This window comes from Alexandromys fortis, unplaced genomic scaffold (assembly GCF_014885135.2).
Source record: "Alexandromys fortis isolate MF-2015 unplaced genomic scaffold, M_Fortis_MF-2015_v1.1 scaffold_9, whole genome shotgun sequence".
NCBI classification, from domain to species: Eukaryota; Metazoa; Chordata; class Mammalia; order Rodentia; family Cricetidae; genus Alexandromys; species Alexandromys fortis.
Genome location: NW_026067892.1, coordinates 18,345,682 through 18,358,745, shown reverse-complemented (window position 1 = coordinate 18,358,745; position 13,064 = coordinate 18,345,682). Strand labels below are relative to the sequence as shown.

General features: G+C 51.7%; 1 protein-coding gene across 2 annotated transcripts in view; it reads right to left on the bottom strand.

Annotated features, from left to right (window-relative positions):
• Hk1 (hexokinase 1) overlaps positions 1–13,064 on the bottom strand; it is a 92,060-nt gene that overhangs the window by 60,083 nt on the left and 18,913 nt on the right. The window contains exon 1 of one of the 2 annotated variants that reach the window (XM_050138423.1): positions 6,453–6,711. The exons of the other annotated variant lie outside the window; for it this stretch is intronic. Coding sequence (XP_049994380.1) covers positions 6,453–6,515 — 63 coding nt within the window. The 5' untranslated portion in view covers positions 6,516–6,711. Of the gene's footprint in view, positions 1–6,452; positions 6,712–13,064 lie in introns of those variants that run through there. 2 annotated transcript variants of the gene reach the window in all.

The window sequence follows — 13,064 nt, the reverse complement described above, 5'->3', positions numbered from 1 at the left end:
ATTTTGGTTTTTGGACAGGGTTTCTTTGTGGTTTTGGAGCCTGTTCTGGAACTAGCTCTGTAGACCAGGCTGGTCTCGAACTCACAGAGATCCGCCTGCCTCTGCCTCCCGAGTGCTGGGATTAAAGGCGTGCACCACCACCACCCGGCTAAAAAAAGAATTCTTTTTTTTTTTTTTTCAAAGATTTATTTATTATGTATACAACTTTCTGCCTCCATTTATACCCACACACCAGAGGAGGGCGCCAGATCTCTTTACAGATGGTTTGGAGCCACCATGTGGTTGCTGGGAATTGAACTCAGGACCTCTGGAAGAGCAGACAGTGCTCTTAACCACTGAGCCATCTCTCCAGCCCTAAAAAAAGAATTCTTAAAAGAAGACAAATAAAGTGTTCAGATAGGAGACAGGAAAAGAAAGAATAGGATCCAAGGTGGCTGCAATGTCAACTGTGTCTGACTTGTCAACTCGAGGAGTAGGTACATGTATATTTGTCACAAGAACCTTGATATTTTTATGTGCCTCAAATTTTCCTAATAAAAATAATTCATATTTTTATGTGAGAGGGCAGGGAATTAAAATACAAGTTCGGAGGTAAATCAGCAAAATAGACAACAGTGAGCCTTTCTCCTAAAACAGGGAAGAAGAGCATGAACATTCTGGATTCCATAATTTTATCATAACCCCAGGGATGGGGAATGGCCTATTACCCAATCCCCGGGAGGGGGGGTGATGACTGCCTATTGCCTGTGTGTGGGGAACAGCCCCCGGTTCTAAGAAGGCACTAAGAGCCGTTCCTTCTGCAGCATCCGGGGCTGCCCACGGGAGGGGTGGCCCAGAAGCACAGGTGTGATGCCTTCTGCCCTGACAGCCTGGCTATTAGATTTGTTTGTAACTTGGCAGAGATGGGAAACTGAGCTGAGTATCTAGCGCATTCCAGAAAAAAGGCTCTGCTGCCGAGCCATGGCCATGGCCCTCTCTGAGAGAACAAATGAATACCTATATGCATAGTGCGTCTACATTTGAAATATTCACGAAGGATTATATTTAAGTAGCATCCTATGGGACACAAGGTATCTCAAGATGCTCAGAGCTAAGAAGTCATTGCAACAAGGGTCTTAAAACTGCACGGTGGCTGCTGTGCACTGGACTCTACCTCTCAAAGCTTGTAACAGGCTTGTCTGTTCATGATGTGGGAGTGATTTCTTATTAATAAAGAAACTGCCTAGGCCCCTTGATAAGGCCCACCCTTAGGTGGGTGGAGAAAACAGGAGAATTCTGGGAGAAGGAGGCTTGGTGGAGCAGTCGCCATGATGCTCCCACTCCAGACAGACGCAGGTTAAGATCCTCTCTGGTAAGCCAGCTCATGGGCTACACAGAATATTAGAAATAGGTTAGAACAATATGTAAGAGCTAGCCAATAAGAAACTGGACCTAGCCAGGCCAGGCAGTGTTTGAAAGAATACAGTTTCCGTGTAATTATTTCTGGGTATAAACTAGCCATGCGGGCGGCTGGGTGCCGGGGACGCAGCCCCGCCGCTCCTAATTCAACATGTTCAGTTCACCAGAAGTCAATGTTACTGCTAGAAAACCGCTTTAAGATCAGACTCGTGGAACGCAGCACACTGAGTGGTTTCCTCACGTCCCACTGATGTGGAACATTAGGCTGGAAGACGGTGGGCACCTGTCCACCCTTCCTCCGGGTAACAAGCAGAGCCTGGTTTCCACAGTCCTGGACCTGAGTCAAGGAGCCAAGTGGAGGTGGCTGGGTCACTACTAATTCCTGCACACAGCCGCAGGGGAGTGGCTGCCTCTGTGTAGCCAACAGATCTCAGTTCCTCCTCAGGCACATGCAGAGCTGGCTCCAGAGACTAGCTCCGTCAGCCAGGAAACCCTAGGTCCAAACACACGGGCACACACACACACACACACACACACACACACACACACACACACAGGCAAACCATCCAGTCATGCCCAGTCTTTCAAGGAGAAGGCTGTCCACGATTTCCCCGGGGAACAGCAGGAGTGTGGGAGGCTGCACCACCCGGCGTGGCCAGATGAGGAGGAACCTCGCAGCCAACCACTTGCCTGGTTTATTCCGTACGACGACGTTCTCTCAGGATCCCACCCCTGAATGACGGACCCCACTACTAGGGTGGTGAGGTCTAGGACACCCGTGGTGAGGGACCAGGGGTTGTGACAGGACACTCTCCAAGGAGGCCTCCACTAGTCATGTGTGCAATACCAGGCAGAAAAAATGCGCAAGACAACTCATAACTTTCTTTTTAAAACTCAGTTTCTTGCTGCTGTTGATGCAAGTGCGGGCAGGCTTTTGTGGAGGTCAGAAGACAACTTGTGAACGCTGGTTCTTTCCAACTGTGGGGTCCGGGGATTGAACTCAGGTCCCAGGCTTATGAAGCACTGAATCATCTCACCCGCCCTCCTTAAGCCACAAGGAACAGAATGGCTTTGAGTCGGGGTGTCACGGTGTACCCCAGGCTAGCCTAGAACTCTCAAGTCTCCCAGTCTCAGCGTGCAAAGTCTTGGGGCTGCAGGCATGAGCCACCACAGGCAGCTCCGTTTCTCCTTCCTTCCCACTGCCTTTACAGCTACAGTGGCCTGCCAGCCTCTGAGAAAATGGCCTCTGAGAGAATGCATAAGCACATTCTGCCTGGCTTTCCTGGGCCACTGGACAAACCACACCTGTGCATTCCCTATGCAGATGATGTGGGGTGATGGGGATCCACCCAGAGAAAGTCCACTAACGTTTGCTGTTTGCTGCTCTGGGAGGCCTAGGGAGAAAGACATCTAATCCTTCTCTGATACTCCTGGCTCCATTTTTCTTCTTATTAATATTTCTGTTATTACTACTATTGTTATTATTTTCTACCTACCACTGCCTCCCAAATGCTGAGATTAAGAACACATCTCTTTCAAGATTGTGTGTCTGTGTGGCCGCCCCCAAGCAGCCCAGAGGTACAGCCCTCGGGAGCTGGAGTTACAGGTGGTTGTGAGCCACCTGCTGCGGGTGTGAGAACTGAACTCAGGACCTTGGCAAGAACAGTAGGAGCTCTTAAGGACTAGACTGAGCCGTCTCTCCCGCCTTCATTTTCCTGTCTAAACAAACAGCCCACTGTGCAATCCTTCTCGAGCCAGGCCCCTCCTGGTGTAACACAAAGGAGGAGGCTGGGCAACGCAAGGCACGCTAAAAGCCACTTGGAGGTTAAAGGGCCCCGCCTCCAGCTTCCAGAGCTAGAGGACTTCCTGCATTCTGATGAATGGAAGTGCTCCTACCTGCGCCTGTTCTTCCTCTTAAAAACAGGAGATGCATGAAGAAAAAAAAATGTATGCTTTATGATTCCATGTGGCCACCTTTTCCACAGCACCCTTTAACCAGCACTATGCAAAAGGAGCCTGGAGCACATGGCTCAGAGCTAAGTCAGCCTGCTGCTTCCGCCCAGAATGTGGTTCACAAGGCTGGATTACAGCTCCCTCCCAGGCAGCAGAGGGAAATAAAGCCCTCTCTTGGGTGCTTTTGTATTCTGGGCAACTCTGAAAACCTTCCCCCAGCAAGATCTAATTTCCTTCCTCCTAGCAGGAGAGCACAGTCCTGTGAATTACCAGAGGGCACCAAGTCTGTCTCCAGAGCCCGACTGGCTGAGGGCTGAATCATCATGGCTGCCTACACCAGCAAAGTCTCCACTGGGTTCCCTTCGGTGCGGCTCCCAGGGCCCAGCCCCACAGAAAGAACGTGATTTGAAGACTTGTACACCCAGGCAGCCTTTCTCATATCAGGCAGTGAGTGGCGTGGGAAGGACAGGTCCCTAACAAGACTGTGAGTTCCAGAGGTGCTCAGCAGAGAAGGACACTGCCCATTGGAGCAAGTGACCCCCATATGCCCAGGGATGCTCTCCTGGACCATACATGGCAGCCCACCATACAGGCAGAGGCGATGCCCTAGAAGAGAGCTAAGATGGGGGCTGGAGAGATGGCTCAGAGGTTAAGAGCACTGGCTGCTCTTCCAGAGGTCCTGAGTTCAATTCCCAGCAACCACATGGTGGCTCACAACCATCTATAGTGAGATGGGGTGCCCTCTTCTGTTGTGCAGGCATACATGCAGGCAGAACACTGTATATATAATAAATAAATGAATAAATCTTTAAGAAAAGAGAGAGAGAGCTAAGACTTCTATGAAGTTCTGAGTGAGATGTAGACGAGAACTCCTGGATTTTTTTTTTTTTTTCGAGACAGGGTTTCTCTGTGATTTTGGAGCCTGTCCTGGAACTAGCTCTTGTAGACCAGGCTGGTCTCGAACTCACAGAGATCCACCTGCCTCTGCCTCCCGAGTGCTGGGATTAAAGGCGTGCGCCACCACCGCCCGGCAGGGTTTTTCTGTTTTGGTCTTTTGTTTTAAGAGAGGGTTTCTCAGTATAGCCCTGGCTGTCCTGGAACTCGCCCTTTCATAAACCAGGCTGGCCCTGAACTCAGAGAACCACCTGCCTCTGCCTCCCAAGTGCAGGGATTCAAGGTGTGAGCAATAAAGCTTCTCCTACACAAACAAGGTAAAAGTTTTCCTCCTCCAGCAAGGCTCTGGGACAGAAGGGGGGGGAAGGGATATCACAATCTCAGAGTGAGGAGGGCTTCAGTTAGATTTTTTCATTTGAATCGGAAGTCACCCGCTCCAATACCTACCTACAGGGGCCTGGTAGACAGAATGTGACAGAGGTGAATCAGGCCACTTGTTGGAATACAGAGCTGTGATCTTAGTCCAACCCAACCACTGGAGGCCACCAAGCACCGTGTAAAGGAGCGGCCAGGCAGCTGACAGCCTCACAGGTGGCTTAGCTCACAAGGTCATTGGGCCTCCACCCTGGCATCTGCGCTCCAGAGCCACAGAGGGTATCATAAGTAGGAGAGCTGTAAACACTTGGTTCAGGCCTAGTCTAAGTACAGTCTGCTGTGCTGGGACTTCTGTCTCCACTTTCCAGGATTCCATGAGATAAGCATCAGTCCTGAGCACCACCAAGGAAGGAACAAGGCTGAGGCATAACTCCCTGAGGCCATGTCTCTCCAGGGGAGAGGCCACACACCCTGAGGTGTGGGGACGCTAGCCTAAGGCACATTCTCAAACCCACCTCCTAACCTCGCTACCGCTGGTCCACGCCCAGCCTGAGGTACAGGATGGGAGCAGTCTCCAGTAGGCTTGTCTCTCAGCGCCTCCCCTTCAGCTGACAGCCAAGAGTCCTGGTCAAGCTCTTAGGTGGAAAGAGGCCGAGCCCCGCCCTGGCTCCACCCCTAACTAGCTGTGTGTCCTTCAGGAGGTCATAATCCTGAGTAAGACTATTTCCTAAAGTGCCAGATGAGGAGGTCTCAGGTGGAAAAAGAGTCAGCCCCTGGTCACCTGTGGCTCTCACCTGTGGATAGTACTCCTTGTCTGAATGTCAAAGTCAGGTTGACTGAACCTACCTAACCTTGATAATATCAATTCCCCCAGGGTAAGTAAAATATACCTACAGCGCTAATAAAAAAAAAAAAATGCGTGTTTCCCCTACTGTCTCAGGCTATTTCTGGGAAAACATCCTGTCTAAGGTGGCAGAAAAGTGAGCTACATCTTTTAAGACCCACCAGCACATGGCACTTGACACTAGACAAACATCACTCCAAGGACCAGGTGTCCATGTGCAAGAACACGCATGTTACAGACAACGCACGCCAACCCCTCCACTCTCTTCAAGTGACTAAAATATCTTATTTGAGCTCCTGGGCTGAGACTGCCTGGAAATTACAGCTTGGGAGGAATAAAAAATTCCATTCAGACGTGCGGTTCCAGACCTGAGGCCTATGAGCAAAGTTTCCGGTGGCCTCTGCTCCCCTGCCCACACCGGAAAGCCAGGCGGGTCACCCCGTCCTCAGATTAAGGAGCAGCTGCAACAGCTGGGAGAGCCCAGTGACAGTTTTCAGGAGGGCATCACGTTCTCCAAATGGGAACCCCAAATATGGGATGCCTGGCTTTCAGCCAGCACCCCCACCAGCTGCTCACTAACCTCCCCGGCATATCTTAGTGATCACACCTTCCCCGCCCACGGCGCATGGACCTTTGCAAACAGGCCCTACAGACAGGCCCGCTGGTCCCCACCCAGCCAGGTCCCAGTCAGGTCCCAGCCAGGTCCCAGCCCGGCACTTCGCGGGTACCCGTCTGACATCCACCGTCCTTTTCAAGGACACTGCAGTATGCAGTCCGGCCTCAGGGAGGGGGGTCTTCAGCCAGCCGCCCAGCTCAAGAACACACACGCACTCATGCTGACAATGCCCTGGTGAATCCCAGCGCGAGGCCTGTCGCCTGCTGTAGTCCAACCAGACGCTGCCTGGGAGAGGCTGGGGGAGGATGCAGGCGGTGGCGAGCGGATGCGGGAATTCAAGGCTGTGGCCAGGGCGGCGCCGGCGAGGCTCACCTTTTTGACTTGGTCATCCTTCAGTTCAGTGAAGTAATAGGCTAGGAGCTGCGCAGCGATCATGCTGGCGGTCGGGGATGCGGGGAAGCAGGCGTGGGGCCAGTGGCTCCTCGGTAACCCTGGTGAGCAGTGGTCCTCCGGTGGCGGATCTGCGACTCCTCCTCCTCCTCCTTTGGCTCCTCCCCCTCAGTCCCCGGGCGGGGCGTCGGCCTGCGCGCTCCGGACCTCCGGAGCTCCAGGCCCTGGGAGGGTGACAGCCGCCAGCCGGCCCACCTCCTCAGTCCCCATTGGCTGCAACGCGCCTCTGCAGCACCAGGCTGGGACTTCCCAGCAAGAGCGGGAGAGTGACGGCTGCTCCCTCCCGCGCCGGAAAGGAGGCAGCACCCAGCACGTTCCCCACGTAGGGAGCGCACGGTCACGCGTGGTGGCACTGTGCCATGCCTGAGCGGGTGGGTGGAACGCGGGGCAGGAGGTGTGGGACACGGTCTGGAGTAGACAGATCCTGGAGTATTGCCCCCGGACACTGCAGACTGGAGAACACGAGCGGGGCCACACCCCTTCCTCGGAGATTTGGGTTCGCCCCCCATCCCCACTGTTGGGGGAAGCACACAAGTGGGCGTGGAAAGCGAGCGGAAGCCGGATTTAGGCGGCTTCACTGATCTTGCGCTGGGTCCCTGTGCCTGCCCGCCCGTAGAGGATCTAGGACCTAAGGATGATGCACAGCATCCCATCTTGGGCCTACATCCCAAACTGCCAGAGTTCACATAGCTAAACCCAAACCTCCCGCCCCTGTGGCGCTATGCAACAGCTCTGGGCCCCCCGCGAGGAATTTAGGCCCCAGCCTCCTAGCCTTCTCTGGCTCTTGGGCATTCAGGACCTGGGAGGTTGGGGGTACTGCTCAGGTAAGAACTCTAACATATAGAAGTGACTACCACCCTGACTCCACAGGTAAGGAACCTGTGGCCCACTTTACAGTTGTGTTCGGAAGTGGAGGCTGCGTGCGTGCGTGCGTCTACCACACTGGTGACCTTGCAGTTGTGTATGGCTTCTCTTGCAGGCCATATTCCTGAGAATATTCCTGCAAGCATTTGATGACCTGAGGTGACAAGAGTCCAACTTCTACCGCACACCTGGGTTTTGGGAGCTCCTGGCCTAGCATCAATGGGGGCAAAGATACCTTAAGCCCCAGGACACCCTTCAAGTACCCCATGGCCCTCACCACCTACTAAAAAGGAGGAGCTTAGATCCGAGGCCTCCATCCCCCACCCTGCCTTAGGACTGGTGCGGTTGTGTCCTGAGTCACCTCTCTGGGTCAGATAAAGCTGTAGTGACAGAGGCCTATAACCCGTGGTTTCTGTGCATCTAATACAATAAACAGGAGAGGAGGGTAGTGTCGTAGAATGGACTTGGGAGCCTACAGGTTAAAGTTTGGGGGCCATTTCCCAGCCCAGGGAGGGCCTAACGGTTACATTTGAAGTATTTTTCCTAATAGAGCCTTCTCCCCTTTAAAAAAAAAAAAAAAAAAAATTACCTAGCCTTTGAGTCCCACGTAAATCTCAACCTACCCCTGGATAACTATAAATCAGAAACAACGGGTTCCCTGGCTGACACAAACACTACCATCATGGCCACAAGGACAAAATGGTCCTTCTGAACTGTATTTGAATCGGTAGGTGTGCTTCTGCCAGCTCTCAAGGCTGGGGAATCTGAGGATGGAGAGTTGTTTTTGTTGTTATTGTTGTTTCTTAGTTCAGGAGGTTAAGTGGGCCACCTCTCCGAGCCCAGGGTCATGGCCCTCACCCAGCCTTCACTAGCTCTATCTCCCATCCTCCATACAACCGTTACCCAACAAATCAGAGTTGGGAAGAAGCAGGTCGTGCTTGTAGGCAGGTAGGTACCTCTGTCTCCATTCCACTGTCCCTTCCCCCAGCCCCTGTACCAAGTGGCTCAGTACACATGCACATATGCAAAGCCAGGCTCCAAAGGTTAGCATTGTTTTCTGGTACAACTCTAGGTCAGACCCCCTGCTGTTCCCAACACCCCCCCCACACACACACACACACTCCACCCTTCATCCTCCCCCGCAATCCCACACCCTCCTCCTTTATAGTCAGAAAAGCGACTAGAACGTTTGAACTGTCTTCATGGATGCTGGCTACCTGCCATCGAAGCCATTCCAAGCTGCAGGCCACATAATTAGACTGAAAACCAACCTAATCGCATCATGTCCCTGCCCACAGTCTCCTCTGGACCCTGTAGCCTGATGGAGCCAATTTAAATGTGTTGGCCGGTAGCTGACCCTACTCTTTCTGGTTATCTCTTCCCTTGCCCCTGGCCACAGCAGGGCTAATCCCGCTGTCCTCCCCTCCCAAGTCCATCCCATCGTGCCCCTATTCACATCACCTTGCTCACACAGCCTTCTCTGCTCTCCCGCACCTGCCTAAGTTCTAACCAAAGGCAGGCAGACGCATCTGGTTTTCCTTCCCTAGCCAGCCTCCCCCGACCTCAGCGACTCACCCTGGCCTCCCAGGCCCCAGCACCTCCACAGGGCACACTCGGACAGTGCTCAGAGTCCATGCAAATGGACACCGGGGCTCTTCTCTACAGACAAGGAGCCGGACGCACAACTGGTGGGCCATCTTGCCCAGTGGCGGGTTGCGGTAGAATTTGGAGCCAGGACTCCAACCCAGTTCTGATGCTCAGCCAGCACTCTGTCCACCCTACCTCACCACCTCAGGCAGCTTGGGTCCCAGATAAGCAACACTGAGTCCAGGACAGCCTGCCTGATATGGATGGCTGTCTGCTGGGAGCCTTTTTATCTCCTCCCATCAGGCAGTTTCCTGAAGCTCGCACCAGGGCTGTGCTGGGTGTCCTGTCGATTGAGCCACAGACCACCTCATGCATGGTTCTTGTTGGATTTTGTTGTTGTTGTTTTTTAAGATTTATTTATTAATTATGTATACAGTATTCTCAGTATTCTGTTTGCATGTATGCCTGCAAGCCAGAAGAGGGCACCAGATCTTATTACAGATGGTTGTGAGCCACCATGTGGTTGCTGGGAATTGAACTCAGGACCTTTGGAAGAGCAGGCAGTGCTCTTAACCACTGAGCCATCTCTCCAGCCCCTGTTGTTTATTTTTTGTTTGTTTTCTGAGACAGGGTCTCACTACATAGTTCCAGCTGTCCTGGAACCCTCAGTGTAGACCAGGTTGGCCTTGAACTCGCAGGGATCTGCCTGCCTCTGCCTCCCCAGTGCTGCGATTAAAGACGTGCATTATCATGCCCAGCTTTATTTTTTTAAGTTCTTTAGGTTTATTTTTTGTATATGAATATTTTACTTACATGCATTATGAATGTATGTATGTGTGTGTATGTATACCATGTATGTGCCTGGCGCCCAAGGAAGTCAGAAAAGGACATCAGGTCTCCCGAAATTGCAGTTACAGATGTTTGTGAGATGCCGTGAGGGTGGGTGCTGGGAATTGAACCCTGGTCACCTCTGAGAGCAGCCAGTGCTCTTTCTGCCCCCATCAAAAGGGTCACGATGCACAGGTTGAGAACCCTTGCCCTAGACCCACAGGAAAAACTCAATCCAGAGAGTATCAGCCTCCCCGCCCCCTTCTGGAAAGGGTCCCCTTTCCCTCAAGTCCCCTGAACTCTCAGTTCATTCGCTGTGCCTCTCCTGGTACAAGTTACAGGAAGGACCAAATGATGCCAGGCTGCTCTCCACCCCCCACCCCCACAAACACACCTGCCTAAAATACAGGCTGGATGCTTAGACCGTCTATTAATTTCCATCCGGCCCACAGGACTGAGTATTACTCCACAGTGATCTCCGACAGACTGGCTGAACCCCTGGCACCTGGGAGCGCACGCCGACCAATGATGGTGTTTACACAATGTCACCAGTTTATAGAGCGGTCTCTCCTCGTGTGTTGCCTCATTTCACCTGATAACGGCCTGGAGAGGTTACGAGGACAAATACCATTATCCCCACTTAATCAGTTAGTGAGGTGTGAGAGAGGCCTGTAGGTCTCACGGAGCGACAGTAAGAAGCCACAGCCCAACCGTGTTTCTGTGAGTCGTGTGTTTCTGTGGTTTGAAACCTGACTGAGGACTTGCCCAACGAGAGCTGATTCAGACCCTGGATTTCTATGGGGATGAAGAGACCGGTGGCTGGTCTGGTAAAATCACATTCTCAGCTGCTTTCCCTCTGACTGGCCCAGAGTTCTGCCCTCTGATGTAACAGGGTCAGTTAACTGGAAATTGCTATGCTAAAACTATACCCTATCTGGTCTCGTTTAGCCCAGTGAGTATTTTGTAAATACAGGCCAACACTTAGCGTTTTTGTTTTTGTTTTTTGTTTTTGGTTTTTGGTTTTTTGAGACAGGGTTTCTCTGTGGTTTTGGAGCCTGTCCTGGAACTAGCTCTGTAGACCAGGCTGGTAACACTTAGCGTTTTTAGACTCTACTAAAACCCACATTTCTAGCAGCCAGAGTCTAGCCACACGTGTTGGCAATTAGCAAGGGGTGGGCGAGACAGGAGAGCAGCCACCATGCTCTTCAGGCCAGGCAGGTGCCGCCAGCCAGCCCACGCCCACCCGACCCACCCACTCCACTGATTGATGACACCCGTAAACCATTGCTTGCTTCCATTATAAAGGGTGGGCTTGCCGGGCGATGGTGGCGCATGCCTTTAATCCCAGCACTCGGGAGGCTGAGGCAGGCGGATCTCTATGAGTTCGAGACCAGCCTGGTCTACAGAGCTAGTTCCAGGACAGGCTCCAAAGCCACAGAGAAACCCTGTCTCGAAAAACCAAAAAAAAAAAATAATAATAAAGGGTGGGCTTGATAGGACCCCTGGCAATAGGGACGGTGTTGGGATAAAGCAAGAAGGAAACAGGGTGCCAAATTTAAGTTTTGCACGAGGATGCTGTACCCTGAAAACACCTGCCCCTCAGGTATCATAATAACTCCTACCTGCCTACTTGGCTCTACCCTGGTTGGTTCATCACTCCTTAGAGAAGGCTAGACCACTCACACCCTCAGCCTCTAACCCGCGGAAGCTGAGGAAGGCCTGGGGGATGGTGGGTTAAACTGAAGGCCGGAGGCGCTTCCTTTAAGCACCTGTTCCTGATCTCAAGCCAGGCCTTCCCCACAGGAATCCCTGTTGGCCCAGAACCATTACAGGTGTCCTTGCTGACCACCCTGAGTTTCCTGGCCAGTGCTGGCCGCTCCTCCGCACACGACCACCTTCACAGAGCCAGCAAAGGCCCTGCCTCCACCCACCGGCCTTTGATTTCCTGCCAAAATATGGTAGGAAGTTCTTACACACACAGTCCACATCCACGCCTAGACAGGGTTCCCAGGGCAGGAGCGTTCAGAGCAAATCTAACAAACAAGCAAACAAAAGTTAAGTACTGGCTGGGAGGTGGTGGCGCACGCCTTTAATCCCAGCACTCAGGGCAGAGGCGAAGGCAAGCAGATCTCTGTGAGTTCAAGGCCAGCCTAGTCTTCCTAGTGAGTTCCAAGACTATGCAGTATGTTGTCTTTTTCTTTTGTTTTTTCAAATCTTTCCTTTAAAACTTTTTAATTTTTATTTTATGTGCTTTGATGTTTTGCACTGGGTGTCTGGTTCCCTGCAACTGGAGTTACAGACAGCTGTGAGCTGCCATGTGGGTGCTGGGGTTTGAAATCAGGTCCTCCAGAAGAGCAACTGGTGCTCTTGACTGCTGAGCCCTGTCTCCAGCTCCTTTAAGGTGCCATTTGGGTTGCTAACAAGCATTAAAAAATTGTTAAGTGGATTTTAGCCTGGGGTTAATATTTCTAACCATTTCTGAAATGACCCTAAACGTGCTTCTGCCGTCCTGTTCTGTGTATTTGTGGGAAGCAGTTTGCTCAGCTTTGATGATGATAAGGCTAAACAGCAGCTATTGTCTCTAAAAAACAAAACATAACAAAACAACAACAAAAAACAAAAACAAAACACAAATATTTGGCATATCTTTCAGGATGAAATATTAAGCCCAGGTTTAATTCTATATGAAAACAAACACATTCATCTTTCTTTTTTTCTTTTTACTCCAAACAGCCTGGCTGTCCTGGAACTAACTCAGGCTGGCCTCAGAATTCAGAGGTCCACCGGCCTCAGCCCACCTCCCACCCCTCCCCACCCAACCTACCTCCAAGTGCCAGAATTAAAGGCCTGTGCCACCACCTGGCTAAATATGCCCATTTTATTAGCAGTCAAATTACGTTCCTCTTTAATAGATGGCAAAAATGAACGCACCTCAGAGCTGGTAGAGGGCTCCCTTGCTGTGCAAACCCGACAGCCTGAGTTCCACCTTTGGAACTCATAGGAGAGAACTGCCTGTCCAAGTTGTCTTCTGACTGCCACACATTCACGCACGCGCACTGACGACCCCCTCCCACACAATCATTAACTTAAAAATTAAAGCCAACTGTAATAATAACACCTTTAATTCCAGCACTGCAGAGGCAGAGGCAGGAGGATTTCTATGAGTTTGAAGCCAGCCTGGTCTACAAAGCAAGTTCCAGGACAATCATGGCTACACAGTAAAACCCTACATTAAAAAATTAAATATACATATAT